At 51.2% G+C, this 25,411-nt stretch overlaps 3 protein-coding genes and 1 non-coding gene across 8 annotated transcripts; 1 reads left to right on the top strand and 3 right to left on the bottom strand.

Moving 5' to 3' along the window:
- Nucleotides 1-1,901: 1,901 nt before the first annotated feature.
- LOC143393151 (U6 spliceosomal RNA) lies at nucleotides 1,902-2,007 on the bottom strand. Its single transcript, XR_013090472.1, has one exon. It is a non-coding gene; the product is annotated as a U6 spliceosomal RNA (small nuclear RNA).
- A 5,069-nt stretch (nucleotides 2,008-7,076) lies between these two features.
- On the top strand, nucleotides 7,077-9,839 carry Rnf26 (ring finger protein 26). The gene has a single exon (XM_076843695.2). It carries the CDS (start codon nucleotides 7,632-7,634, stop codon nucleotides 8,931-8,933), a length of 1,302 nt encoding a protein of 433 aa, XP_076699810.1. The 5' UTR covers nucleotides 7,077-7,631; the 3' UTR covers nucleotides 8,934-9,839.
- Nucleotides 9,840-11,469: 1,630 nt separating this feature from the next.
- C1qtnf5 (C1q and TNF related 5) lies at nucleotides 11,470-13,659 on the bottom strand. 3 transcript variants are annotated; one of them, XM_076843694.1, is made up of 3 exons: nucleotides 13,263-13,659; nucleotides 12,717-12,990; nucleotides 11,470-12,357 (listed from the first exon to the last, which is right to left on the bottom strand). In XM_076843694.1, exons 2-3 carry the CDS (start codon nucleotides 12,928-12,930, stop codon nucleotides 11,840-11,842), a joined length of 732 nt encoding a protein of 243 aa, XP_076699809.1. In that variant the 5' UTR covers nucleotides 12,931-12,990; nucleotides 13,263-13,659; the 3' UTR covers nucleotides 11,470-11,839. The 3 variants fall into 3 exon arrangements, with proteins under 3 accessions (XP_076699809.1, XP_076699808.1, XP_076699807.1); XM_076843693.1 differs by having other exon boundaries at nucleotides 12,717-12,973; XM_076843692.1 differs by lacking the exon at nucleotides 13,263-13,659 and having other exon boundaries at nucleotides 12,717-13,163.
- Nucleotides 13,660-14,134: 475 nt separating this feature from the next.
- Nucleotides 14,135-18,913, bottom strand: Mfrp (membrane frizzled-related protein). Of its 3 annotated transcripts, none has more exons than XM_076843689.1 (13): nucleotides 18,840-18,913; nucleotides 18,619-18,721; nucleotides 18,398-18,511; nucleotides 18,156-18,308; nucleotides 17,814-18,027; nucleotides 17,309-17,439; nucleotides 17,060-17,185; nucleotides 16,738-16,814; nucleotides 16,021-16,169; nucleotides 15,410-15,562; nucleotides 15,166-15,284; nucleotides 14,451-14,578; nucleotides 14,135-14,359 (listed from the first exon to the last, which is right to left on the bottom strand). In XM_076843689.1, exons 1-13 carry the CDS (start codon nucleotides 18,891-18,893, stop codon nucleotides 14,135-14,137), a joined length of 1,746 nt encoding a protein of 581 aa, XP_076699804.1. In that variant the 5' UTR covers nucleotides 18,894-18,913. The 3 variants fall into 3 exon arrangements, with proteins under 3 accessions (XP_076699804.1, XP_076699806.1, XP_076699805.1); XM_076843691.1 differs by having other exon boundaries at nucleotides 15,428-15,562; XM_076843690.1 differs by having other exon boundaries at nucleotides 15,166-15,300; nucleotides 15,432-15,562.
- Between the last annotated feature and the right edge of the window lie 6,498 nt (nucleotides 18,914-25,411).

The following is a 25,411-nucleotide window of genomic DNA, read 5'->3' as shown; positions in this document are numbered from 1 at the left end:
AAATAACCAAACTTAGTTTTTTGTTGTTGTTGTTATGCTTTTTTCTTTCTTTTCTTTCTTTCTTTCTTTCTTTTTTTTTTTTTTTTTTGGTCTGGGGATTTAACCCAGGGGTGCTTAACCACGGAGCTATATCCCCAAGCCTTTTTATTTTTCATTTTATTTTGAGACAGAGTCTCACTAAGTAGCTGAGGGTCTCGTTAAGTTGCTGAGACTGGGGCTGGGGATGTGGCTCAGGCAGTAGCGCGCTTGCCTGGCATGCGTGCGGCCTGGGTTCGATCCTCAGCACCACATACAAACAAAGATGTTGTGTCCGCCGAGAACTGAAAAATAAATTTTTTAAAAAAATTCTCTCTCTCTCTCTCTCTCTCTCTCTCTCTCTCTCTCTCTCTCTCTCTCCCTTTAAAAAAAAAAAAAAGTTGCTGAGACTGGCCACAGACTTGTCATCCTCCTGACTCAGCCTCTCGACTCTCTGGGATTATAGGTGTGTGCTACTACACCTGCTATAGTTTGGTTTTGAAATGGGGTCTTGCTGGGTTTCCAGGCTGGTCTCAAGCAATCCTCCTACCTCAGCGGAGGCAGATGCTTGTTAGACTTTTGTCAATATTATTTACAATAAGCAACAGCCCATTTTGAATAGCTGCAGGTAATGCACATTCAAGAGTAATTTCTTTGTCCACTTGAGACCATTATTTGCCACTCTTGTTGTCTTGCTTCACTCTTCTTGCTTTAGTTTCTTTTCTTTTTTGATACCAGAAATTGAACCTTTTATCTTGAGACAGGGTCTCACTGAGTTGCTTAGGCTGAGCCTAGCTTGAACTCCAGATCTTCCTGCCTCAGTCTCCTGAGCTGCTGGGATTACAGGTGTGCACCACCACACCTAGCTTGCTTTAGTTTCTTGTCTAAATAAATCTACTTGTTTTAGCAACATGTAGCCAGCATTCCATCATGTATCCAAGAGAGTTGTAAAGTCAAATTTGATATGGATTTTTTCCAAGATGTTTCATTTTGAGCTGTTCCTGAACATTCCATTATAATCTTTTTATTAACCAAAGAATGTTAACAGTATCAGCACAGTTAGGCTGGGTTTCCTGATAAGTTCAACTATGTGCTATACAGGACACATGGCCCCAAAAATGCTTCTGGATATTTGGCTAAGATTCTGAATTGTTCACCTTAACTATTTATTTATAGAATTTCCCTTGATAATCTTTTAAAGCAATGCTTAAAATCAATAGTAGCTTCCCCAAAATCCTTCCTTTGAGTCAAACAGTTAAATACACATACCTGTTTCATTTAGACCTACATAGGTATGAATTTTAAAATAAATAGGAATTAATATTACAAAATGTTCCTCAGCTACTATTAAAAACACTATATTAATTTCTGAGTACTTCTGGAGCCACAAACTGAGATAGGAAGAACAACAGTGAGAAAGATTTGACCAGTTAATTAATTTCTCTCTCTTTCATCATGGGGATTGAGCCCAGAAGTATTTTACCACCATGCTACATCCCCAGTCCTTTTTATTATTTATTCTCAGACAGGGTCTTCCCCTCTACTGGGAACTGAACCCTGAGACACTCTATCACTGAGCTACATCCCCAGCTCTTTTTTTTTTTTTTTTTAAGGAGAGAGAGAGAGAGAGAATCTTTTTTGTAGATGGACTAGGCAAGTGCTCTACCTCTGAGCCACAATCCCAGCCCCCCAGCTCTTTTTATATTTAAATGTTTTTCATAATATGGCTAATTTTATTAAGGGATACATTTCCTTACACACACATTTACCCCTATGTATCAACATACTTTGTCATGTGACCTCATGGATTCCTTTATGTGCATGATCCCACCCTTCAACTTTTGGATAAGCATGAAATTTGCTTAGGGCAATGGAATGTTATTGGGAAAAATATGGAATGCTTCACGAATTGCGTGTCATTCTTGCTCAGGGGCCATGCAAATCTTCTCTGTGTTGTCCCAATTTTAGTATATGTGCTGCCGAAGTGAGCACTTTATGTTTAATTTTGAGACTGGGTCTTACTAAGTTGATAAGGCTGGCGTTGCTGGCCTTGAACATATCATCCTCCTCCTCAGTTTCCTGAGTTGCTCAGATTATAGGTGTGTGCCATCACACCAGACAGTTTTATCTATTTTCTTATATAATTACTTCTGATCTCTTAAAATATTCTTGGTACAACCTACTGATCTTTGTGGCATTTGGAATCAGTGACATCGTGTTTCTAGGACATGGCTTCTGAGATGTGTGGAAGCGCTTCTCTGGGCCTGAAACATGTTATTACCGGAGATGATGTTTTTAGAGTCACAGGCTCTTCTGTACCAGTGCCTAGTACTGGGTCCTGATCCACAGAGGAAGCCATGTGTTCTAATTTTTTTTTTTTTTTGCACTGGGGATTAAACCCAGGGGTGCTTTACCACTGGGCCACATCCTCACCCCCCTTTTTATTTTAAGACACTGAGAGTCTCATTAAATTCCTGAGACTGGCCTTGAACTTGTGATCCTCCTGCCTCAGCCTCCTGAGCCACTGAGATTGTAGGTGTGCACCACTGCTTCCAGCAGTCTTGTGTTCTTTTATGAGGACATTTTTAGTATGTTTGTGATCTGTGGGGTCCTCTAAAGCTTGGGTACTACTGAAAGGATTCAGCATGGAAGGGGCCAGAATGAAAGTGTTCCTGTGAATGTACCTTTATAGTATAGTTTTGACTTCAGGACCCTGAAAATTATCTGAATAATTTAAAAACAAAATTAAATTAAAAAACAATTCAACTCTAAAACCACTCCAGTAATATAGATTTTTACTGAAGGTGTAAGGGTAAAAGAAATTGAAGTTAAAGTGTAAAAAGACCGGGCATTGTAAAGTTTCTAAGCTGCAAGGCCTGAGTTAAAAAGTAAAGGACCAGGTATTGTTAAGTTCCTCTGCTACCCCCAAAACCTGAAATTTCTGTAGCTGTTAGGACAATACCCGGAACTGCCCTGTAAATATTCCCCCTGACTCTCTGGTTGTTTAATAACCTAGGACCCTGTGTAGCCTGGCATGTAGGCATTCAGGGCCCAAAACCAATCAGTTTGAATGTGTACCCTGCTTAGGAGTGACCAATCACCCCCGCCCAACCTGTTCCCGCCAATGAATGTACTAATCATGTCTAAGAATTGTTGTTTGATTTTCCCCGCGGTGTATGACAATTTGTTAAAGGAGACTGTGATGTATGCAAAGCCCCCGCCCTCCCCAAAAAGTGTACTTAAACACTGCTCAAACCCTGCCTGGGGCTCTGGGCTGCTCTCCCTTCTTGAGTGAGCACGGAGCCCCAGCACGCTGGTTTTGGATCCTCAATAAACCCCTTTTGCTATTGCATGAGCCAGTCTCTTGGTGGTCTCTTCCTCCGACGTTTGCTAGACCCTTACAAAGGGACGGTGAAGAAATATACACATAACAGCACAAAACTCCTAAATTAGACATTCTTTCCTGGCTTTACCCAATCTCTTAACCTTCACCTGGCTGGGCACAAATCACGAGCCACTCAAGCAGGAACAAACTTTATTTCCGACCTTTACTTCCAAACGCCATCCACTCGGCCCTCCCAGGCACACCACACCAACCGGAACTCCCTCACCCTCCCCTGGGCTCTGCCAGAACTCAATGGGTTCCCGGAAAACTCCCCCCTTTGCCGGAGCCACCCTATTACAGACAGTAGGGGTCTATATACAATTGAATACAGCCTGTTTCAATCCAGCATCATCCAGTCACAGCAATTATACACAACTTAATTTAATTATCATCATCTTAATGACTCACCTGAACCATTACTTCTGGCAAAATGCCAGGGGCTATTCCAACTCGGCTGTGGCTCTCAACATTCACCCCCTCATAACCTCTAAAAATCTCAGTTGGGTATGGTTGCACACACCTAGAACCACAGCAACTTGGGAGGCTGAGGCAGGAAGATGGAAAGTTCAAGGCCAGCCTGGCAATTTAGCAAGACCTGTTCTCACAACAAAATTAAAAGGGCTGAGGGCCTCTGAATTCAATTTCTAATACCACAGGGGTGGCATGGGGTGGCGATGCCTTCTCTAGCCCCAGCTGGAATCTTTCACCAAGCAAAACAAAAGCCCTGTAGCTAGGACAGTAGCTACCCACTGGTACTGAACAGGGCCTCAGTTCACCCCACTGCATCTTCCCTTACAAAATCCTGCAAGGATAGCACTTCTAGGCATTCAATTTTCTCAAGATCTGGTTTATGGATTTCTGGGACTCCCACTGGCAAGCAATTTGAACTTCCTCCCTGAGTCAGTTCCAGTCTTTGTCATCGTCCCCAGCTGGGTTTCCTGAAGGGCAAGGGCTGTGGCCAATTACGGTGTTTGGATTAGTCAGTCTCAGGTCACTCAAAGGGGAGGTTTTGTTCCCAAACTAATGGAAATACTCTCTTAGAGGATCCTGCCAATTCTGAGATATTTAGGTGATTCTTCCTAAGGAAAGCTGACTGGTTAATTGTGTATGGTGTAGGCACCACAACTTTGCCAAGTTTGATTTTTGGACAAATGGAGTGTGAATCACTAAAACCGGATTTTTGAGATGGGATTAGATTCCTTGCTTCTCCAATTTTCTTCTGGGTTCTTGTCTTGCAAATTTGAAAAATGAAATCCATGGACAATAATGGAAGGGAAGAGTAAACAGAATAGGATTTATTTGAGAAGAGTTGGAGTACTGGAGATGTGGGAGAGGGCCAGATAGCAGGAAAACCCATTCTGGTGTGCTGGCTCAGGGGCTTACATGGTTTGGGGTATGAGAAATGATGGAAATTTTATGTTAAATAGACATTGAAAAGCATTGGCTGCTTCCTTTAGCCTGAGTTTTAATCCTTTCTGTAACTCCCATCTGGGTTCACTCCCACCTTCCATTTTCTTGCTTCTCTGGGCCCAAGGAGTTGGCTGGGGTGTTCCCACAGATGAACCTCATCATGGTCTTTTACATTTGAAATAGGCCTTGATGGTGCCCAGTAGTATTTCTTCCAGTTAGCCTCCTGCTGTGGTCTCTGCCTTTGAATAAGACCTTAATTGAGACCCATTGCTTGACCACTACCTATTCTTTTTCAGCACTAGTAGGATGTCCAGGAGTGTGTCCAGGAAGCAATTGGAACCTGAAGTTTGCAGGACAGGTTCAGGCTGAAGGCACAGATTTAGAAATGATGTGGAGAGGAGAGGAGGCTATGATGGAAACCAAGGTCAAGCATGGAGGAAGTGGTCAGTTCTGTCAAGTGCTGCAGGACATTTGATTAAGAGCAAAATAGTAGGGCTGGGGTTCTAGTTCAGTGATAGAGCGCCTGCTTTACACATGTGAGGCACTGAGTTTGATCCTCAGCAACACATTAAAAAAACCCACATAGATAAAATGATAAAATATGAAATTGTATCCAACTACAACTAAAAAAAAAAAAAAAAGAGCAAAACAGTGTTCCTGGGACAAGTAAGATCCCTGAAGAATGAAGAAACCAGACACGGTGGGTGGAGCAGGCCTATAACAACAGCAACTCAGGAAGCTGAGGCAGGAGGATGGCGAGTTCAAAGCCAGCAACTTAGTGAGGCCCTAAGCAACTCAGTGAGACCCTTTCTCTAAATAAAATTCAAAAGGGGGCTGAAGATGTGGCTCATTGGTTAAGTGCCCCTGGGTTTAATCCCTGGTACCAAAAAGCAAGCAAACAAACAAAACAAAAACCAACCCTGAAGAGGAGGATAGGAGTGGTGGGATAGAGTAGCTCAAAAGTGGGGTGCTTATATTCCCCAAGACCTGAAATTGGAGAAAGTACATAGTATGACAATAAAAACTACACCAGCAACAATAACCCCCACAACAAACCATGAATGGGGAGGGGAATAAAATGAATTTTCATATGTTTTTTTCTTTGTTTAGATAAATTAACATTTTATGTTCACAGATTGGATTGGGCTAGAGTTAAAAATACACTATTTAGTATAATCAAGTTACAAAATTGAGGAGTTGGAGTCTAATGTTTCAAGAAAAAGAGGGGAAATCACAAGAGAAAGAGAATTATCTTGAATTGGTGTCTAACCAGTGTGTGTGGGGGGTGGGGGGAATGCCTGGAAAATGGAATTGTAAAGACTGCAGTCCTTGCCCTGTACCACAGTGTAACCTCTACTGTGTCCCGAGTGCCTTAGTAAAGGTCTGCTGCACACCTTAACTTTGTATCAGTGACGCTTTGGGGAATGAAGGACTCCGAAAGACTGGGGTGTTCACGGTGGGGTGAAGGGGAACACTTTTAGGAACCCAAGTCAGAGAGGAGATGGAGAATTCAATTCAAATAGGAAATTAGAGTAAAGTTGATAAGTTACTCAAGTGTCCTTGGAGTTAGTGGAAAATACCAGGATTCCCAATATATTTGGAATATGGTTTCGAATATATTTCGAGTACGCATTTGAGCATTAAAGGACCACTTCCTAAGGAACCTGGAGCTTCCCAGGCGCAGATTCAACAACAGCGTGTAAAAGTAGACAATAGGGGCCAGACAATAGGGGCCGGGATAGGAAGCTGAGCTGCTTCTTTTTTCACAAGGACATCTACAGAGGACATTGGAAAACCTGATGAGAAAATTCGGAATAGCAATCTTGGAATCTCCTGGAACAATGCTTCCTCTTGTCTTATGAATGAATAAGACGACGAGGCAGTGGGTATGAGCGGGATGCGGAGACGATGCTACCCCAGAGCCCAGCCCAGAGGAGACGACCTACGACTTGAGCCTAAAGAGCCCACTCTCCAACTCCGGGAAGAAGAAAAACAACCAAACGTAGCCTCATTCCAGGCCGGATCTTTTAGTGGGCGGGGCTGGAAGGGCGTATTCCGACACTTTCCGTCAATGGACCAATCATCACCTCAAAGGGGCGGGGATGTTAGTAGGTCTCCGCCCCTCTTTTTGGAACGCACATCTGTTTGGGCGCCCTTCAAACGGACCAATGAACGTTCGACACTCCTGGCTTGGGCCCTCACCGATTGGCCGGATATAGTCCTCCCTCCCTCCTTGTCACGCCTCTTGTCCCACCCCGTCGCACACAAGATGGCTGCGCCCAGCGAAGTAGAGGCCGCGCTCGGGGTTTGCTGAGGCCGGCTCCCTCTCGCATTCCCTCTTTGGGCGTCCAGCGCCGCGAGCGGGAGGACGGGGGCCGGGCGGGGACAGGGGCACCTGCGTAGCTGGACCGCGAGACGCGCCCAGCTAGCGCCGCCCCCACCCGGCCCCGGCCCGGCCCGATCCCATCCCATCCCATCGGTTCCCGGTCTCCTCCCGGTCTGACCCACTGCCTGGCGGTGGTACGCCACACCAGGTCTCCAAAGCCCAGGTCTCTCCTCCAGACTGTGCTCACCTTCACTTCAGAGATGTTTGGCTTCTTCCCTCCCAACCAGCCCGCCTTCAAAACCGGGACTCTTGGAGCGGCATCTGGCCCCCTTTCCCTCTATTAAGACTCCCCTTCTTTCTTTCGTTTCCCCTGAGTTGGAGACTGCTCACTTCCCTTCCAAATTAATTCCTGATCACCCAAAATATTGACAACCTTGACAGCGCCCTCAACTGAGGAGCCAGCCTTTCTTTTGGACTGACCTCCATATCCCTATCATGGAGGCTGTGTACCTGGTAGTGAATGGGGTGGGCCTGGTGCTGGACGTGCTGACCTTGGTGTTGGATCTCAACTTCCTGCTGGTGTCCTCCCTCCTGGCTTCCCTGGCCTGGCTCCTGGCCTTCATCTACAACCTGCCGCACACGGTACTGACTAGTCTTCTGCACTTGGGCCGAGGTGTCCTGCTTTCACTGCTGGCCTTGATGGAAGCCTTGGTCCGGTTCACCTTTGGGGGCTTGCAGGCCTTGTGTACTCTGCTGTATAGCTGCTGCTCTGGCCTTGAGAGCCTGAAGCTCCTGGGGCACCTGGCATCTCATGGGGCACTACGGAGCCGGGAAATACTGCACAGGGGTATCCTCAATGTGGTCTCCAACGGCCATTCTTTGCTGCGCCAGGCCTGTGACATCTGTACTATTGCTATGAGCCTGGTGGCCTATGTGATCAACAGCCTGGTCAACATCTGCCTCATTGGCACTCAGAACCTCTTCTCCCTGGTGCTGGCCCTCTGGGATGCAGTTACGGGCCCTCTGTGGAGGATGACGGATGTGGTGGCTGCCTTCCTGGCCCATATTTCCAGCAGTGCTGTGGCCATGGCCATCCTCCTTTGGACCCCCTGCCAACTAGTATTGGAACTGCTGGCCTCAGCTGCCCGACTCCTGGCCAGCTTTGTACTTGTCAATCTCACTGGCCTGGTGTTACTGGCTTGTGTGCTTGTGGTGACAGTGACTGTGTTGCACCCAGACTTCACCCTGAGACTGGTCACCCGAGCACTCAGTCAGCTTCATACCTGGCCATCATACCATCGACTGCGAGAGGACGTTGTCAGGCTGTCTCGCCTAGCCCTGGGCTTGGAGGCCTGGCGCCAAGTATGGAGCCGCAGCCTACAGCTGGCGAGCTGGCCATACCGGGGAGGGGCACCAGGGGCCCCTCAGGGGGGCCCTAGGAGGGTATTCTCAACCAGGATCCAGGGACAGGACACTTTTCCTGAAGCAGGGCCCAGATCAGAGGCAGAAGAGGAGGAGGTCAGTACCATAAGAGTGACACCTGCCCGGGGCCGGGAGAGGCTCAATGAGGAAGAGTCTACAGCTGGGCAAGACCCGTGGAAGTTGCTAAAGGAGCAAGAGGAGCGGAAGAAGTGCGTCATCTGCCAGGACCAGAGCAAGACTGTGCTGCTTCTGCCCTGCAGGCACCTGTGCTTGTGCCAGGCCTGCACTGAAATCCTGATGCGCCACCCCGTCTACCACCGAAACTGCCCGCTTTGCCGCCGGGGTATCCTGCAGACCCTCAATGTCTACCTCTGAAGACTCCCTCCCTCCCTGTCTACTCTCCACGCTCCACACAGGCACCTGCTCTGGGACAGAATTAACACCTCACTGCTGGGTCCTGGCCTGAAATCCTCTGCCCTTTGGTTGTCCTGCTAAGCCTCAAGCCATACATCCAGAACATAGAGATGGGACACTATGGAAGTCTTTGATCTGGGGGGGGGCAGGGCAACATAGCTTCTCTGTACCCAGTTGGGTCCCTTTGATGCTGAGGGTGGTGAGTATGTCACTATGCAAAGGTCCTGAGACTGTGTGCTGTGGATTCTCCTCCAACCTGCCCAGGCGCACCCACATACCAGCCTCTGGGGCTACCTGTCTCTGCTTCTGGTTTTCCTGTTGGAGATTTGTAGTTACTCCCCCTGCCTCTTTCCCACTTTCCCCCCAGCTTCTGCAGCACAACACATCAGTGTCACTTGGATATTTTGGCAACTCAGGGGCCTTGGAATGATCTTGAACCTTTGTGTTCAGCCAGAGCCCCTGTGTCCTGGTAGGTTTGGGGGTGGAATCTCTCAGGTGCCCTTAGAGCCACTTCTGCCTGTCATGATCTTAAGAGGCTCTCTCCCAACCTGATCCAAAAGCTGGGATCAGTTTACCTCTGGGAGGGGTGTGCATCTGCACCTGATCTGGGGACCATGTAACCTCAGGCATCCCAGCTCCACAGGGAGCCTCAGGAGAGATAACCAGATTTCTACTCATTCCCCTTTTATTCCTCACTTTACATAGAAAAAATGGCATTCCTCTTTGTCTCTCCCTGACATTAGGGAGGGCAACTGTGCACATTTCACTAGGGTCCAAACAGAAGGGGCCAGGGCTTAGGGGCATGCAGCTCCCTGAGGGGTCTGTTTGCCCAGTTTCCAATGAATAAAGTTCTCTTGACAGCTCTGACCGCGTCTGTGTGCATCTCTGCAAAAGTTAATAGTTGATCAAGGTGACAGATGCTACAGAAGGATCTTTCAGTCCTGCTAGAGTCAGGAAGGTGTGTTCTCTGGTGGACCAGGCCTTGAACTGGCGCCTGGAGAAGAGGGGAAATAGGGTAGGAGGGCCATGCCAAAGGGAGGGTCTGTGCCAGGTGTGGCTGGGTTAGCTCTCACCCCTTCCAGTTAGTCCTTTCACACACAAGTTTCTAGAAAAGCCTTCCCTGTCTTTCATTTCTGCCAGAATTAAGTCTTGGGTAGAGCTGAATGTGAACTTCTTACTCTTTAAGTCTTCCTTCTCAGCTTTCCCTCTGGTGCCATTCTTCCCAGGAGGGGCCTTGGGGTCCTGATGTCTGGAGGAGCTGGGGCTTGTCTCTTGTTTCTTGGCAATGAGACTAGTGCTATGATGGGCTGGAGGAGGGCTGTGGGGCCTCCTGGTGGAGAGCAGGGAACTGAAGCTCAGGAGGCCTGAGGCCTATCTCTGGCTCCAGTGTGGCCCAATGCCCATGATCATAGCTGCCCTCACATGACCAGAGAGAAGGGGCACTCCCCCATAATTGTATGTTCTCTCTAAGAGTATAATGCCTGGGACTGTCTTCTGGAAGGGGAGGAGGTAGGTGGGTCCTGAAGAAACTGGTTTGAGGCCCCTCCACTCTAGGTTGATAGGCTGAGCAGACTGGAACTGGCAAGCTCTGATTTGATAGTCATTAGATTGAGGCTGGGCTCTCAAGGTCAGAGGAGGGGAGCTTCCAAGGGGCTTTGTGTTCAGCCTCAGACTTAGTGGCTTGGCCCACCCAGGCTGTGCCCAGCACAGTGGGGGAGAGTTCCCCACCTACATCAGAGGTGGGAGGCTTGTGGCTGGGTATGGCTCTTTCTCTTCCCTTCCCCCAACTCTGGAGAGGGAGCTAAACAAGGGGAGGCTTGGCTTCTTCCAGTCTCTGTTTAACGTGGGGATAAACATTTTATGAGGGAAGATAAACTTCCTGAGATGGAAGTAAAGCACCCCATTTCCTCCACCCTCATCTGAAACTCCTTTGGCAGACCTTAATACCCTTCCTCTCCTTAATCACCCCAGAAGTGCTGACTGAGCTCAAGCTACCAATGCTTGTTGCATTCTGAAACTGGGGCGCCCCCTTGTGGTTTCCAAATGAATAACATCTTGACATCCAAGAATATCATTCACCTACCATGGTGATAGAGCAATAACTTTCCAGTAATCCAGGGACCAGACAAACAGCCAGAGTAGCCATAAATGAAAACCTTAGCCTTTTGTTGTTGGATCAGGGCAGGTATGTGTGGTGAAGGCAGTGCCCATCTGATTTGGCATCTTTGAGTCAGAAAAGACACCCCTTTCTCTGGGTGGCCCCACAGCAGGAGGGTACCCCCTCCCCCAAACACCCCACATACTCCTTTTCACAACTTCTGAAACCCATGTGACAGCTCTGTGAAGCAGGCTGTCATTCCTCTGGGCCTGCTTCCTGCATTTCCTACCCCATCCCATCCAAGAACGCCCAGTTTGCTTGCACAGCCCACCATGATACTCAGAAACAGAGTATCCCCACGACTAAAGAAAGGCTGAAGCCAGTAAGAGGGTTTGTTAAATTTATTAAATGATCTCTGAGAAAAGGGTCCCTGAAGCAGGAAGGATGGAGGAGGATCCAGAGAAGCAGAGGACCAGGAAAAGAACACCCCACCTTGGGTCAGAGCAACCAGGGGGACCCACATTTGCTAGTGCAGTACATTCCTTTAGTGTTGGGCAGAAATCCAGCCACTGCCCCATGCTGCCAGCACCAGACCTCAGACAGCCTGGGTCTCCATTTCTTGCTTGCCACAGGACGGAGAGGCCTCTACTCCACTTCCCTAGTCATTCACAATATTCCGGGGGGGCCAGCCCTCCCGAATGTGCCGCTGTCAGTGTTACACCCTTCTCTTGTAGAAGCAAGAGAACGGGAGCTCACTTTCCAGTAGGCACTAAGCAAAGACTGGAGAGCTGTGCCAGTCGGAGTAGACAAGAAATCCAGAGAAGGTGCTGTCTGTCTTGATGCTGGCATATATGCCAATGTAATCACCCACGCCCACCTGCACCCACACCTGGTCCTCTGGCTCCAGTCTCACCATGGCACCCCCAGAGAGCGAGGCTGGCTTGGGCCATCCTCCGAAAAACTGGAAGAAAGAAGCGATGGACTCGCCGTTCTTGACCAGATCGAACTGCAGACTGGCCCGGTAGACGGTGGCATGGACTGCGAAGTAGTAGACCCCCGGCACTTGGCAGGTGAATTTGCCCGTGGTGGCGTCGTAATGTCCCTGCTCGTTTACCAGCACGCGGTCAAAGGGTAGGGGCGCATCAGCAGGCGGAGGCACCCGGCTCTCAGAGCGCTTAGCGCTAAAGGCGGAGCGCGGAGGCACAGAACACTCGCCTGCAGGCCCGGTTGCCCCCAGGGGTCCCGCCTCTCCTCGCGGCCCGGGTTCCCCACGCGGCCCCGGCAGTCCTGCGGGAGAAGGGGAGGGTTAAGAATGGTGGCTGTTGCGGTGGGATCAGCCCGCAGCGGGGTGCAGGAGGGCGACTTCAAGAACTCCCACTCTCGCTCAGCCTCACTGAGCCTCCGAAAAGCCGCTTCCTCTCTCCGCCCCAGTCTCTGCCCGGGTTTTCTGCAGGGGTTGGGGTAGATCTGAGCGGCTGAGCAAAGAGGGTCTCAAGAGTGCCCCGCCCCGCCCCGCCCCGCCGACCTGAGTGGCGGGGCATTAGCGCCCCCTAGAGGGAGCCCCGAACCCTGCGGAACCCGAGGGCACAGGAGAACCACAGAGGCTCCCACATCCCATTTGGACCTCAACAAAGGTGCTTCCTTACCCGGCCTCCCGCCCTCGCCTTTCTCGCCGGGAGTCCCGGGCAAGCCGTCGCGGCCATCGCGGCCGTCGCGGCCAGGCAGGCCCTGGCTGCCATGGTGACCCGGTGTGCCTGGAAGGCCCGGGTGGCCCGGGCACAAGCTGGGGATCTTGTTATCTTCCAGTGGGGGCGAGCCGGACGCCAGGCTCAGGAGCAACAGGGCGAGGAGAGGCCTCATGATGCCGGCACCGGGAGCCCGAGCGCCGGTGTCCTCTCGTCGTCTGTGGGTCGGGCAGGGCTGGAGTCGGAACCCAGAATTCTGGCACCCGCCTCGCTCTCCACCCTTGCTCAGCCCAACCGGTCCCCACCCCACTGCCATGCCCCAGAGGCTGAGCGGGCGCGCTGGAGGATGGAAAAAGGGGCGCCCCAGAACTCAGAAGCTGGAGAACACAGGCGAGAGGGAAAGGAGAGGCCAGCCCTCCCTCCTTCCCTCCCTCCCACCCCAGCCGGCGCCCAGACTTTCCCACAGTCTCCTCCCTCACCCCATTCCCCCTCCTCTGCCAGACTCACCCACTCCCAGCTCCCCCGCGCTGCTGGCTCTCTCAATGGCCTCCTTTGGGACGCTCGCCACTCTGGACCCTCCTTTTGGCTTTGCTCTCGCCCTGCACTTCACCCTACCCAGGTACCCCCTTGTCCTCGTCGTTCCCCTGGTCCTGGTTCGCTCCTGGTCGGTTCTGCTCTGCTCCTCCCAGACTCCAGGAGGAAACCAGTTGTTCAAGGGCCAAGAGCTCCGGGCCGGGAAATAGCAGGGAAATAACTCGTGGTGTCGCCCGGCCGTCGGCCAAAGTTTGGGAGGAGAAGGGAGGGGGGAGAGAGAATTTGAGCAGGGCACTGAGAGGCAATTGGTGAGAGACAGACTCCAAGGGCTCTGGTTCCCAGGAGCAGGAGGGAGAGATGGTGCGATGACAGAGACCAAGGACAAGACTGTAGACCATGGAGAAGTGGACCAGCGAAGAGCAGAGGGTGAGAGTTCCAGAGACTGAGAGCCAGCAGGAACAGGGCCTTTGAATCTATAGGCACTCAATATAGTTTTGTTGACTAAATGAAAAAAACAAAGGGCAGGTGACAGAGAACCTGAAAAAGCAGATGGAAGAGAGAGAGCAAAAGATAGGAAACCCTGCATGGAAAGCCTCTAGATTGTCCAGTGGCACAGTGTGAAGCCAGGTCAGCAGCCTTTAGCAAGTAAAGGAACAGGGAAGGAGAGTGAAGGTGGGAGGGCTCCATTAGCCAGGGACTGAGGACTTAGTCTCTCTTCCTACATAGGAGGACCCAGAGAGGATGGGCAGAGTCCTATGCAAAGGTCCCCTCTTCCCTTGTCCTCTGCCTGCTTGCCCATAAAGGCAAAAGCCTGTGGGTAGGCAGAGGCAGGGCCAGTGTGAGGGTCAGGGCTGTGCACAGGCTTCCAAACCAGCTGCCTCAGGCAGCCTGTTGCAGTTGAAGGGCCAGGGGGTACCCAGTAGTGCCAGGCCAGATTGGCACTGTCTCTCTGCCTCCTGGCAGACAGAGCGGCAAGGGGGAAGGACACTGCCCAGCAGGGTGCAGCGGGGCACAAGCAGCCCACAAAGCAGCCTCCGAAAATTCTGGTAGCAGGGAAGGCTTGTTAGGCTCTGTGGAAAGAAGAGATCAGCCCTCAGGTGCTCAGCTTCCCAGGTTCCCTCCCCTTCCTGTGGCCTCCCTCCTTGTCTCTGTCCAGAGCACCTTGTAGCCTCTGAGGACATCTACCACCTCCTCCTGGGTGGCCATGCCCACCCAGATGTTAGGGAAGGCCGTGGTGTTGTAACTCAGACCGATGCACATCTCCACCTGGACAGGCTCACAGGCCAGCTCTGCAGGGATGGGAGAAGGGGTCACTGTGGGGACAAGTCACTTCATTACTCTGGGTCCTTACATGGGTTGGATGGAGATTGTTGTGAAAATCCAAAGAGTTAATAAGGAGAGAGGCTTTATACACATCAGGGATCCCTGTTCTTCTCAAGAGCCATCTCCAAGCAGCAGTTGCCAATCCTGGGCATCATGCAGCCACCTCTTTGATCTCAGGGAATGTGGGGTGCCCATATTTGCAGGAACTACTTGGGCATCTGTAATAAACTCACCCACTCTGTGTAAAATCTCTTCTTCATCTTTGAAGTGGGTTGTGGAGAGGACTCTGTGTGACAAGGCGGCTGATTCTTGAAACCCCAAACATTGATTCCCAGATTCCTGGGTCCTTTTGGCATGACACTAAGTACCACTGCCCCCACCAGTTGAGAGTCTCTCCAGGACTCTGTGAAGTAGCCCCACAGTCAGGAGAGTAAGACTCAACTGGTCCCCCAACCCCAATCAGGGAGGAGGGAAAGGAATGTTGGGGAAGGTGCTGGACACCCAGCCTGCTCAGGATTGGGGCCCATTCAGGGTGTCAGTGCAGGCTTCTCACCTGGGGGTGGGAGCAAGGGACTGCTGCAATTCTTGTCATTGTTGCCATCTATACAGTCTCTCCACAAGTCACACATCCACTGCAGATCCCTACACCCTCCATTCTGGCACAAGAACTTTCTGGGTCCACAGGGGTCTGTAGGCACAGGGGGTATGGCAGTACCCTGGAACTGCCCCCACTCCGGGTGCCCTGACCAGGTCCAGAGCCCTCTTCTGTTCCGTGGAGGTGTCTCTACTGCCCACACCCACTCGCCCAGGGGTACTTACTCTCTGTGGCATTGAAGGCTTTGAAGGTGGCGGAGAAGCCCCCGCTGCTGATGCTATGATCTGTCCGGAAGAGCACAGCCAGTTCATGATGTGAGGAGACGAGATGTGGAGGTGTCTCTGCTCCACAGAACCTGCCCACAACAGAGTGTTGTTCTGGGCATGTGACCCAGGCTATCTGCTACATCTCTGAGCTGGGGCTCTGTGACTTGCCAGGGGTGATTGGAAACAGTTGCTGCTCTCAGAACTTAAGGTATGGTGAGGAGGACATACAGAGTCAGTAGACAAAGTTTTCAACTACTTGGACTTGAGTTGCTTCAGGAGGGCTTGTGGGGGAATGGAAATAGCCCCTCAGGGTGGTCGAAATGGGGGTGGAGAGGGGTTTGCCAAAGGACTTCCTGGGGTGGGGCAATTGCAGGCATGAGGGCTTTGAGATAAGCATGCACAAGCCTTTTAGGGTGAAGGTGGAGACCCGTGGCCTGGAGTGGCAGAAGAAAACGAAGTTGGGGAGTAAGTTGGGCCCATGTGTAGGGAGCCTGGTGTGTCAGCAGTGGAGGATGGGTTAGCTGCTCAGCTACCCTGGCTCCCGTACCTGCCCAGGAGGCTGAGGGCTCCTGAGCTGCTGGTCTCATACACCTCCACGTAGTCAAACTTGCACTCATCCTGTGCTTCCAGGCTGAAGTTCCAGAACTGGAGTTCTATGCCATGTCCAACAGGCACAGAGATATGCCAGGTGCAAAGCTGGGGGAGGGTGCAGATGGAGAAACCCATGGGCCCTTCTCCTGTCCCACTCCGGGCATCCAGGATGAGCTTCAGAAGGGACTTCTTAGCCCAGCGCAAGCTTGTGCCCACCCAGCTTCCCAGTGGAACGCAAGAAGCCAGGTCCGCGTGATGGAGGCCTCCTGGGTCAGGGTGAGCCAGACTGGAGCTTGCCTGAGTGTGTGGCCTGTTTCCTCAACCCCCAGGGCTGGTCTTGATAAGATGAAAAGTCTCCTTTAATTTTCCAGGAAACTCTTGACTTTCCTTCCCATGTGTCCTTACAGGGACATACGTGGGAAAGACAGGAGCCCCGTTTATAGATGAGGAAACCGAGGCTCTTAAAAGGGGAAGGATCTTTAATATGGCTAGTCTCAGCAATAGATGGGTTTGCCCAACATAGGAATATCTGGGTACACAGTAGGTACTTAATAATGTTCCCTTCCGGTCTGCTTGAGTTCTGACTCTCCCAAGTCCAAGGCAGTGTCTACCATGCTGTTCCCAGTCACACTAACCTGGGTGTTCTATCAGCTCCCCTGGGCACCACACTTACCTGTTGGTGAGGGTGCTGCTGTAGGTCACTGGGCGTGGAGAAGGTGCCCTGCAGCCCGGTCAGATTCCCCCCACACCCTGTAGGGAGGCGGAAGGGCTCATGAGTTGCCAGGGCCTGTGCCTCCATCGTCTAATAGGGCCTGCAGCGGCCACAAAGCAAGAGTTTGGGCCCAGCCTGCAGGCAAGCAAGTTCTGGCCAACCAGACAGGGAATGTTGGCAGGTAGGAATACAGATTTGAGGCTGGGCCAAGGTTGGGGAGCCCAGCTTGAACCTGTGGCAGTTGCCTGAAGACAGTACCTCCCCACACCTGGTGGATCCATACCCAAGAGCTTGGCACTACAGTTAGTCTCGTCACTGCCATCGACACAGTTGGCAAAACCGTCACATACTGAGTCAGGCAGCAGGCAGACGAGCTGGTCACAGTGGAACTCTTCGTGGGCACAGCTCCCTGGTGGAGGGCATCTGGGGTCAGAAATCTCCAGAGTCTCCAGATCTTTTGGCAGTGCTGAGAGTGACTGGAGGCAAGCAATGGGCGATAGGCAGCTGGGCACATGGTGGGGATGTTGCTCACCGTGCCCAGGGGCCACAGCTTGGTACCAGGCCTGGAAACCAGATCCTTCCACACTGCTGTCAGAAACGAAGGCCACCTGGAGGCGGCTGGCGTTGGTGTTCAATGTCGGGGGAGGCACCTTCCCACACACCCTGCAAGAAGCCAGGTCCCGTGACGGAGACCTCCTGGGTCAGTGTGAGCCAGACTGGAGCTTGCCTGAGTGTGTGGCCTGTTTCCTCAACCCCCAGGGCTGGTCTTGATAAGATGAAAGTCTCCTTTAATTTTCCAGGAAACTCTTGACTTTCCTGCACATGTGTCCTTACAGGGACATCCGTGGGAAAGACAGGAGCCCCGTTTATAGATGAGGAAACTGAGGTCAAAGAGGGGAAGCAAGGTCACACAGCAAGGTGGTGGCCGAGTGGGGCCCAGTGGTCCAATCTCTCCCGGCCCCCCCCTGCAGCTTCCTGGTTCTGCCCTGCTCCCCCTAGCCTCCAGGGTGGGCTCTCCTGGGGGAAGAGGGACCCACCTGAGGAGGGGCCCTTCAGGCTCAGGAGAGATTTCCAAGCGATCGAAAAGACAGGCGGCCACGCCCTCCACGCTGAGGGCTTCAATCTTGAGCTGTATCGTATGGTCAGTGGCCACCTGGATGTGCCACACGCAGTGGGCATTGGGTGGGTAAGGATCTGGGTAGTTGGGGCTGCTGAAGAAGCCCCTTGGACCAGGAAGGAGGCCCCCACAGGCTGCAGGAATGGAGGGCAGAGTTCAGAGTTCATAAGGAGAGATCCTTTTTCCCCCAAGGCAATACTTTCTGGCTTCCCCTCCAAGCTGCCATCTTGGGTCTTCCTAGAGGGCTGCGCTTAGTACTCACTGGCCTGGTGTGTGGGGCTTGTGTCTGGCCCCTGCTGCCCTGTGGTAGCTGGGGAGGTGGTGCTGGGGCTGGTGGTTGGGGTAGTAGTAGTGGTGAGGCCTTGGGCAGGCCGTGGGCTCTTGGTGGCCCCAGGTGGGGGTGCAGCCGGCAACTCTAGAGGAGGAAGATGAAGAGGCGGCATTCAGAGGTGCTGGATCCATAGGAGGTGGGTAGAGACCCACAGAGTCAGTCCAGGTACTCACGGGACAGGATGATGGCCACGAGCAGCCCAAGTAGCAGGAGCAGCAGACTGGCGAGCAGGAGGACGCAGAGCCAGGAGAAGTGGCAGTCTGGCTGCAGCCCTCTGGGACGCCGGCCTATGGGCAGGAGGGGGGTTTAGAGCCCCCTGCCCTTCGGCCTACTTCACACGGTGCTCAGCTTCTGGGCCCCTGTCTTACCCCCAGGTCACCCCTGAGAGGGTTACCGTGCCAGGGAGCTTGGATGTTGTGGCAGGCGTCCTGCCGGAGGGCTGGTGAAGGGCCGGGTAGCCCAGCTTCGGGCTCGAAGGCAGGATTGCAGAACTCGGTCTGGAAGGCAGAGGCTCGAGGCTGAGGGCAGGCAGTGGGCTCTTGGTGGCCCCAGGAGGGGGTGCAGCCTGAGGATGCTGGGCCTCGGGGTGAGGGGGTGCTTCCTCGTGGCCCTTACCTTGCTCAGTTCTGTCGCCTCCATGCAGAGGATGACATCCGAGTATTCCTTCATGGCCCAAAGCTCTGCATGGCTTTCTGGAGTCCCTGTGATAGCCCTAGACCCCCAAGAGCCCCCTCTCTGGCCACAGCTCCCTCCCAGATGGGGCAACCTTTACTCCCTGAGAGCAAAGGCTGTCTGGCTGGACCAGCTCTTGGGCTGCACTTGGCTGACTGGTTGGGGCTATAGCTACTCTGTCTCCATGTGGGGGAAGGGATGGCAGCCAGAAGGAATTCACAGAGGCACGAAATGGTCCCTTAATCCAACTCAGCTGAGGAGCTGAGGGCAAGACCCTGGCACAGGGTGGCAGTTCTTAAAGGCACAGGCAGTGGCTGAGGAAGCTTCCAGTGGAGGAAGCAGGTACCCAGTGGGCACGTGTGAGCAAGCCCACCACCCCTTCCCCACCTCACCCCAGGCTGAGGAAGCTCCTGGGGTGCCGGCAAGAAAACATGGGGCTGCTTTGCAGATATTAGGGAGACTCAAGGGGTCTGAGAGAGAGAGAGAGAAGCTGGGTGTAGGTTGGCAGCTTTAAGACCTCTGTGGCTCAAGGCCCTGGGCAAAGCCAACTGCCCACCAGTCTTCCCGGTCTGGGTGATGGGCATTAGCCAAGCCTGGGTCTTTGAAATGTCCCTATTAGATTACCTGTGGGGGTCTGGGGATGTGGCTCAAAAGGTAGCACGCTCGCCTGGCATGCGTGCAGCCCGGGTTCAATCCTTAGCACCACATACAAACAAAGATGTTGTGTCTGCCGAAAACTAAAAAATAAATAAATTCTCTCTCTCTTAAAAAAAAAAAAAGATTACCTGTGTGACCAGGACAAGGAAGGGAACCATTATAGAAAGAGCACGGCGTGAATTGGAGGGGGGCCCTCAGCCGATAGGAGACAGGATAGAGAATGGGGAGGTAGGTGCCCAAGGCCTTGCACAGGCTGGGGTGGGTCGTCGGGCTGTTGCAGGGTGGGAAGCCCACACTGAAAATGAGATCACTTGAGGTCTCTTCTCCATGAGTGAAGTTCTTTTGGAAAATCCAGTCTGGCCCAGCTGTCCTCAAGGGAGGAAAATAAGGGATTGCTAATCTGTTTTGTGTTAGCCATGCTCAGGCTGAGTTGGGCAGTGCAGAGGGGCGTGGAGTCAGACTAATTCTTATGGCTACTATTTGTAGAATGTCTTCTATGTTTTAGGGCAAGAGGTCTTATGTGCAATTTCTTTCCTTTCAAACTCTATGAGGTAACATAACTATTTTACAAATGATGGTGCTAGGGCTCTGAGAGGTTAAGTAACTTCCCCAGGGTCACACAGCTAATGAGATACAGAGAACAAAGTTGCACCTATTAGGACAGGGTAAATACCAAATGCATGTTTTTTTGTGACATATTGTTTTTGTCCTGTGGTGAGAATGAGGCATGTTTGGAAAGAATAGGGGACAGAATATACCAGAAGGGAGCAAAGTGAGGAAACTAGCAGGGGCAGAAGAACCAACACAGATTCTGTGTTCCTAAGGCAGCTATCCTTGTACTCAGGAGAGGGGATTTCCCCATCTCTACATTCTTCTTCATCTACCCTCTTGAGGACCTGAGGTGCTTCTGTCTGGGAGGTCAGACCTTTTCCAGGACCCTTAAGTCCAGCAGCACTTGGTCTTTAAGAAAAAAATTTTCCACCAATGGGGCTGAAGCAGGTGTTCTACCACTGAGTGACACTCCTGGCCTCCCCCTCTTTTTTTGAGGAGGGCACTGGGGTTTGAACTCAGGGTCACTTGACAACTGAGCCACATCTCCAGCCCTATTTTGTATTTTATTTAGAGACAGGGTCTCACTGAGTTGCTTGGTGCCTCATCATTGCTGAGGCTGGCTTTGAACTTGTGATTCTCCTGTTTCAGCCTCCTGAGCTGCTGGGATTACAGCCACCACGCCTGGCTCTCCCCATTTAAAAAAAAAAAAAAATATTTTGAGACAGAGCCTTGCTAAGTTGCCCAAGCTGGCCTTGAATTTGTGATCCTCCTGCCTCAGCCTCCTGAGTTGTTGGGATTGCAAGTGTGTGTGCCCAGCTTTAGGGAAGGTCACTGTAGGGGCAAGTTTTCTTCTTATCATACTGGTTGGGTCAGACCAAGTAGGGTTCCTTGCCACACAAAGAGCCTGGGCCAGAGCCTGGCAGAGTGGCCTTGTGCTGAGCTTTGAGGAGATGTGGAGTTGGAGGGCCACGCCCCTTGGGTCTGCTCCCAGACTGTTCATTGAGAGGTTGCAGAGCCAGGCCTGGCTGGGAGCAGCGCTGACAGGATGACAGTTGTCCTTGTCTCAAGCAGCTCCTGGTTTAGTGTGGTGGTCCTCAAAGTGGGGCCCAGGGAATTATTTAGAGGTTTTGAGAGGTCAGAAGTGTTTTCCTGATGACACTAAGATGTTATTTGCCTTTCTTGGTTTCTGTACTCAATGCAGTTTTCCAGATGTTCTGTGATGTGTGATTTGGTGATGGGTGGAATGCAAAAGGGATGAGAGTCCAGCTGTTTCTGTTAGACCAGATGTTAAGGAGATTTGCAAATGTATAAAACATTGCTACCCTTTTTAGTATGTTTTTTGTTTTGTAAAAAAGTATTTTAAAAATGCATGGTGGGGCATTCCTGTAATCCTAGGAGGCTGAGGCAGGAGGATCACAAATTTGAGGACAGACTCAGTAACTTAGTGAGACTCTGTCTTGAAACAAAAAATAAAAAGGGTTGGGGATGTGACTCAGTGGTAGAGAACCCCTGGGCTCCATCCCCAACACCACAAATGAAAGAAAATGAAAACACAAAAGCCCCATATGGGTGAAAGTGAAGGCAGACCCCTCAACTCATCATTGTATTTGACCCTCACACCCGTCCTGGGATATAAGGCCTCAAAGTGGGGCCCAGGGAAGTATTTAGAAGGATCCCATTTTCCACAGTTGCTGAGGCCCTGGAAGTTAAGTGCTTTTGCCCAAAGTTGTACAGCTGTACAAAGAGCCGGGCTGAACATCAGAGCTGGCTCTATTGGACTCCTGGCTTTCAATTTTACATTCTTTTGCCCATATTTTTTTTTCTCATTTTCTTTGCTATTTCCCATGTCCTTCCTATAGACTTGTACAATGGGCTGAGGGCAAGAGGACCTGTGAGCAAGGACACTTGTCTGGCGCCTGTGTGAAGAGGTTGGCCTGGGGCCCAAGGTGGGAGGTTTCTTGCTTCTGTCTGGCTGTCTCTTGGGAGTCCCTTTCCTCCTTCCCACAGGTCCCAGGGCCTGACCTTCTTGCCTTTTCCTTCCTCCTGGTGTCTCCCAAGTCCCAACCTGTCTCAGCAGTGACACCATCCCTCCTGCTCTCTGTCCCTTACTGCTGTAGAGCTGTCCTCATGGGTTGTCCTATCACTGTGCCCTTGGCCCATTGTACAAGTTAACAAGACAGGGGACATGGCATGCTAATGTGGCTCCTGCATGAGACCCCACCTCCAGAGGCTCCCCTGGTTTGTGCCTTCATTCCTGAGACCATGGATCCCTATGGCTCCCTATGGCTCCCTCGTGCTCATCCCTCTGCGGTTCACTCTCCTCCCCTCTGGAGGTCGGTGGGCGAGCCACTTGTGGTCTGTTCTATTGCAGGACTACAGCTCTCCAGCTTCCTCTGGGCCTAGTTCTCCAGCTCAAACCTTCCACTCCAACCAGGCTGGCCTCCGCTCTGTCCCTGGAACAGGCTGTGTTCACCCTGCCTGTCCATCTTCCTCCAATCGGAAATGCCCTCCCTTCTCCTTGCTACAGGACCACCATTATAGGTATGTGCTCAGTGCGCCCCTCCTTTTCTGCCAAACCTTCCAAATGGACTCCTCCTTCTCTCTTGCTCACTGCCACCCTGGATCTTGACCTTCATCCCCTGGTTCTTGACTCTTCCCTAGTCTTCAGGGGCCTAGAAGACAGTAGCTTAGTGGCCCTGGCTCACCAACAACTCCAAAAGGCAGATCACCCCAAAGATCAGGAGATCAAGGAAGCTCATGCCCTGGTTTTGGAATGCCCATCCAGTGACCCTAGCACACAGTTTCTGTTTGGTTTGGGCAGTGCTATGTCTACTATGCATCCCTAGGATTATCCCTGAGCTGGGAAGAGGCTCTAAATGTAAACCTCTGTCAATGTGTCGTTCGAAGAAAGGTGGTACTCAGTATTCTCACGGGAATTAAACATTTGCTGAGGATTACCTGCTAGGAAAATCTCAGTGGAGCTCTGATGGTTTAGTTTTGGAAATGGGGCTCAGATGGGAAATGGACATTTGTTGAGTACCTGCTATATACCATACTGTTTTTGTTTGGTACTGGGGATTGAACCCCGGGGCACTTGACTACTAAGCCCTATTTTGTATTTTGAGACTGAATTGCTTAGCCCCTCATCATTGCTGAGGCTGGCTTTGAACTCATGATTATGATTTCTCATCTTCCTGAGTTGCTGGGATTACAGGTGTGTGCCACCACGCCCGGCACCCTTTCTATATTTTATTTTGGGACAGGGTCTCATGAATTTGCTTAGGGCCTTGCTAAATTGCTGAGGCTCCCCTTGAATTTGTGATCCTCCTGCCTCAGCCTCCCAAGTTGCTAGGATTATAGGCATGCGACACCAAGCCCGGCCCAGTGAGAATTAAATAATTTGCTTGGACGATACTCACTAGTCCTTTTCTGTTGCCTTCGTATCCCTTGTTTGTGCTTCAAGAGTGATGAAGGATGGGGACACTCAGAGGTGTCTAGCTCAAACCTAGCAGGGCTCACGTGGATTACGCTGGTTTTTCTATTGGACACGTATGAACATAACCTTGCTGTTTAGCTAAATTCCTAATGATGCAGAGTAGGAAAAATTCCTGCAAAGCGCTGTTGATAATTCCACCAAAAGGTATAAAACCGTGATGAGAAGAGAACTGACGGGGTTCCATCCTGCCTCTGCCACTGATAGGCAATGGTGGCCTTAAGAAGGTCTTCTGAGAGCTCAGCAGACTGCCAAAATGAAATCATGGACAAGGGTGCCTTATTCTATTTTTTATTTCTTATTTATATGTGGTGCTAAGAACCAAACCCACATGCTAGGCAAGCACTCTGCCTAGTGCCATTCTGTGGCACTCTGAGCCACAACCCCAGTCCTCTAATTCTAAATCTTCATAGAAATAGGAATTTTTTTGAGCATTGATTCACTTAAATTCTGCAAACTGGAACCGGGGAGCCACTGGTATGTTAAGATCCAGTTCAAGGTCACACAAAAGCAACTGCACATGGAGCACCTCCCCTATGGGAAGGCCTGCAGGAATGCCAGCAAAGAATGGGAGAAGAAATCCAGGTTACTAAAGGGGGAAACAGGATGCCAAACACGGGGACAGACCTGTTTGTGTTTGGTGTCTGTGTAACACCAGGGCCTGCTGCCACAGGGATGAGAAAGCACAGTAAACCAAGTGGAGTGCAGGGAGCAGAGGCGAGGGCCTGAGTTGGGTGCCTACCTCTTCCTAACCATATGCTCCCCAGTAGGAGATAAGGAAAATGCACAGGGTGGCTTCTACCTCTGGTGAGAAGCTAGTGGGATAGGCAAGAGTTACAGCTCTTTGGGGCTCCCCCATCCACTTGGCTACAAGCCTATTGTTTCCATTTTGAAGAGGATCTTATCTACCTGTGGCTAGGGGGAAAAGTCGTCAGCTTTAAAATCTTATCCTGGGTTGGGCCACCCACTTTGATGGAGGCCAGGGAAATCTGGGTCCCTCGAGGAGAAGTTGCAGGATTTGAGTTACTGCTTCCAATCCCGCCTTCTGCACTCTTGGACAAAGCAGAAAAGTGCCCCTTCCATGAAGTGGGTTTAACAGCCATACTCAGGCCTCCACACAAGCTGGTGCTTGCCTCAGTGAGGATCAACTAGATAGGCCGTGGGTTTTCAAGTATGTGGAGCAGGGAAGGCAGGAAGAATCCCCATGAAATGCTAAGCTTACCTAGAGACTTCAGCTTCTTAATTCTAAAATCAGGGCTGGGGTGTGGTAGAGCTCTTGCCCAGCATATTGGAGGCCCTGGGTTCAATCCCCAGATGACACACAAAGCATTTGCCTAGTTCTAAAATCAGCAGAAATGGAAAAGCTGAATAGCAAGAATAATCAAGAGGAAAAAGTCAGATATGGTGGAGTTCAGCAACTCAGGAGGATTGAAAGTTTGAGGCCAGCCTGGGCAACTAAGAGACCCTGTCTCAAAATGAAAAAAAGGACTGTGGATGCAGATGAATGGTAAAGCACCAGAGGGTTCAATCTCCAACACACACGAACACCAAAAAGGGGGAAAAATAGAGAATGTTTCTGAGTGCCTCAAGGAGTTAATCCCTTTAAGGGGTTAAATCCAAAGTCTTGAAAAAAAACAACAACAAAAAAACCTTTAGGGGACTGGCTCCTGAAACTCAGGGGTACAAGCCTTGCCTAGCATGTGCTAGGCTCTGGGATCAATTCCTAGCACCACAAAAAAGTTAAAACAAAGCCCTTCAGGGAACCAAACCTTTAACATAAAGGCAGCTGTTTCTATTTTAAAGGGGAAAGAAG

Source organism: Callospermophilus lateralis, chromosome 2 (assembly GCF_048772815.1).
Source record: "Callospermophilus lateralis isolate mCalLat2 chromosome 2, mCalLat2.hap1, whole genome shotgun sequence".
NCBI classification, from domain to species: Eukaryota; Metazoa; Chordata; class Mammalia; order Rodentia; family Sciuridae; genus Callospermophilus; species Callospermophilus lateralis.
The sequence above is the reverse complement of the archived record's forward strand: the minus strand, read 5'-3'. Positions and strand labels throughout refer to the sequence as shown.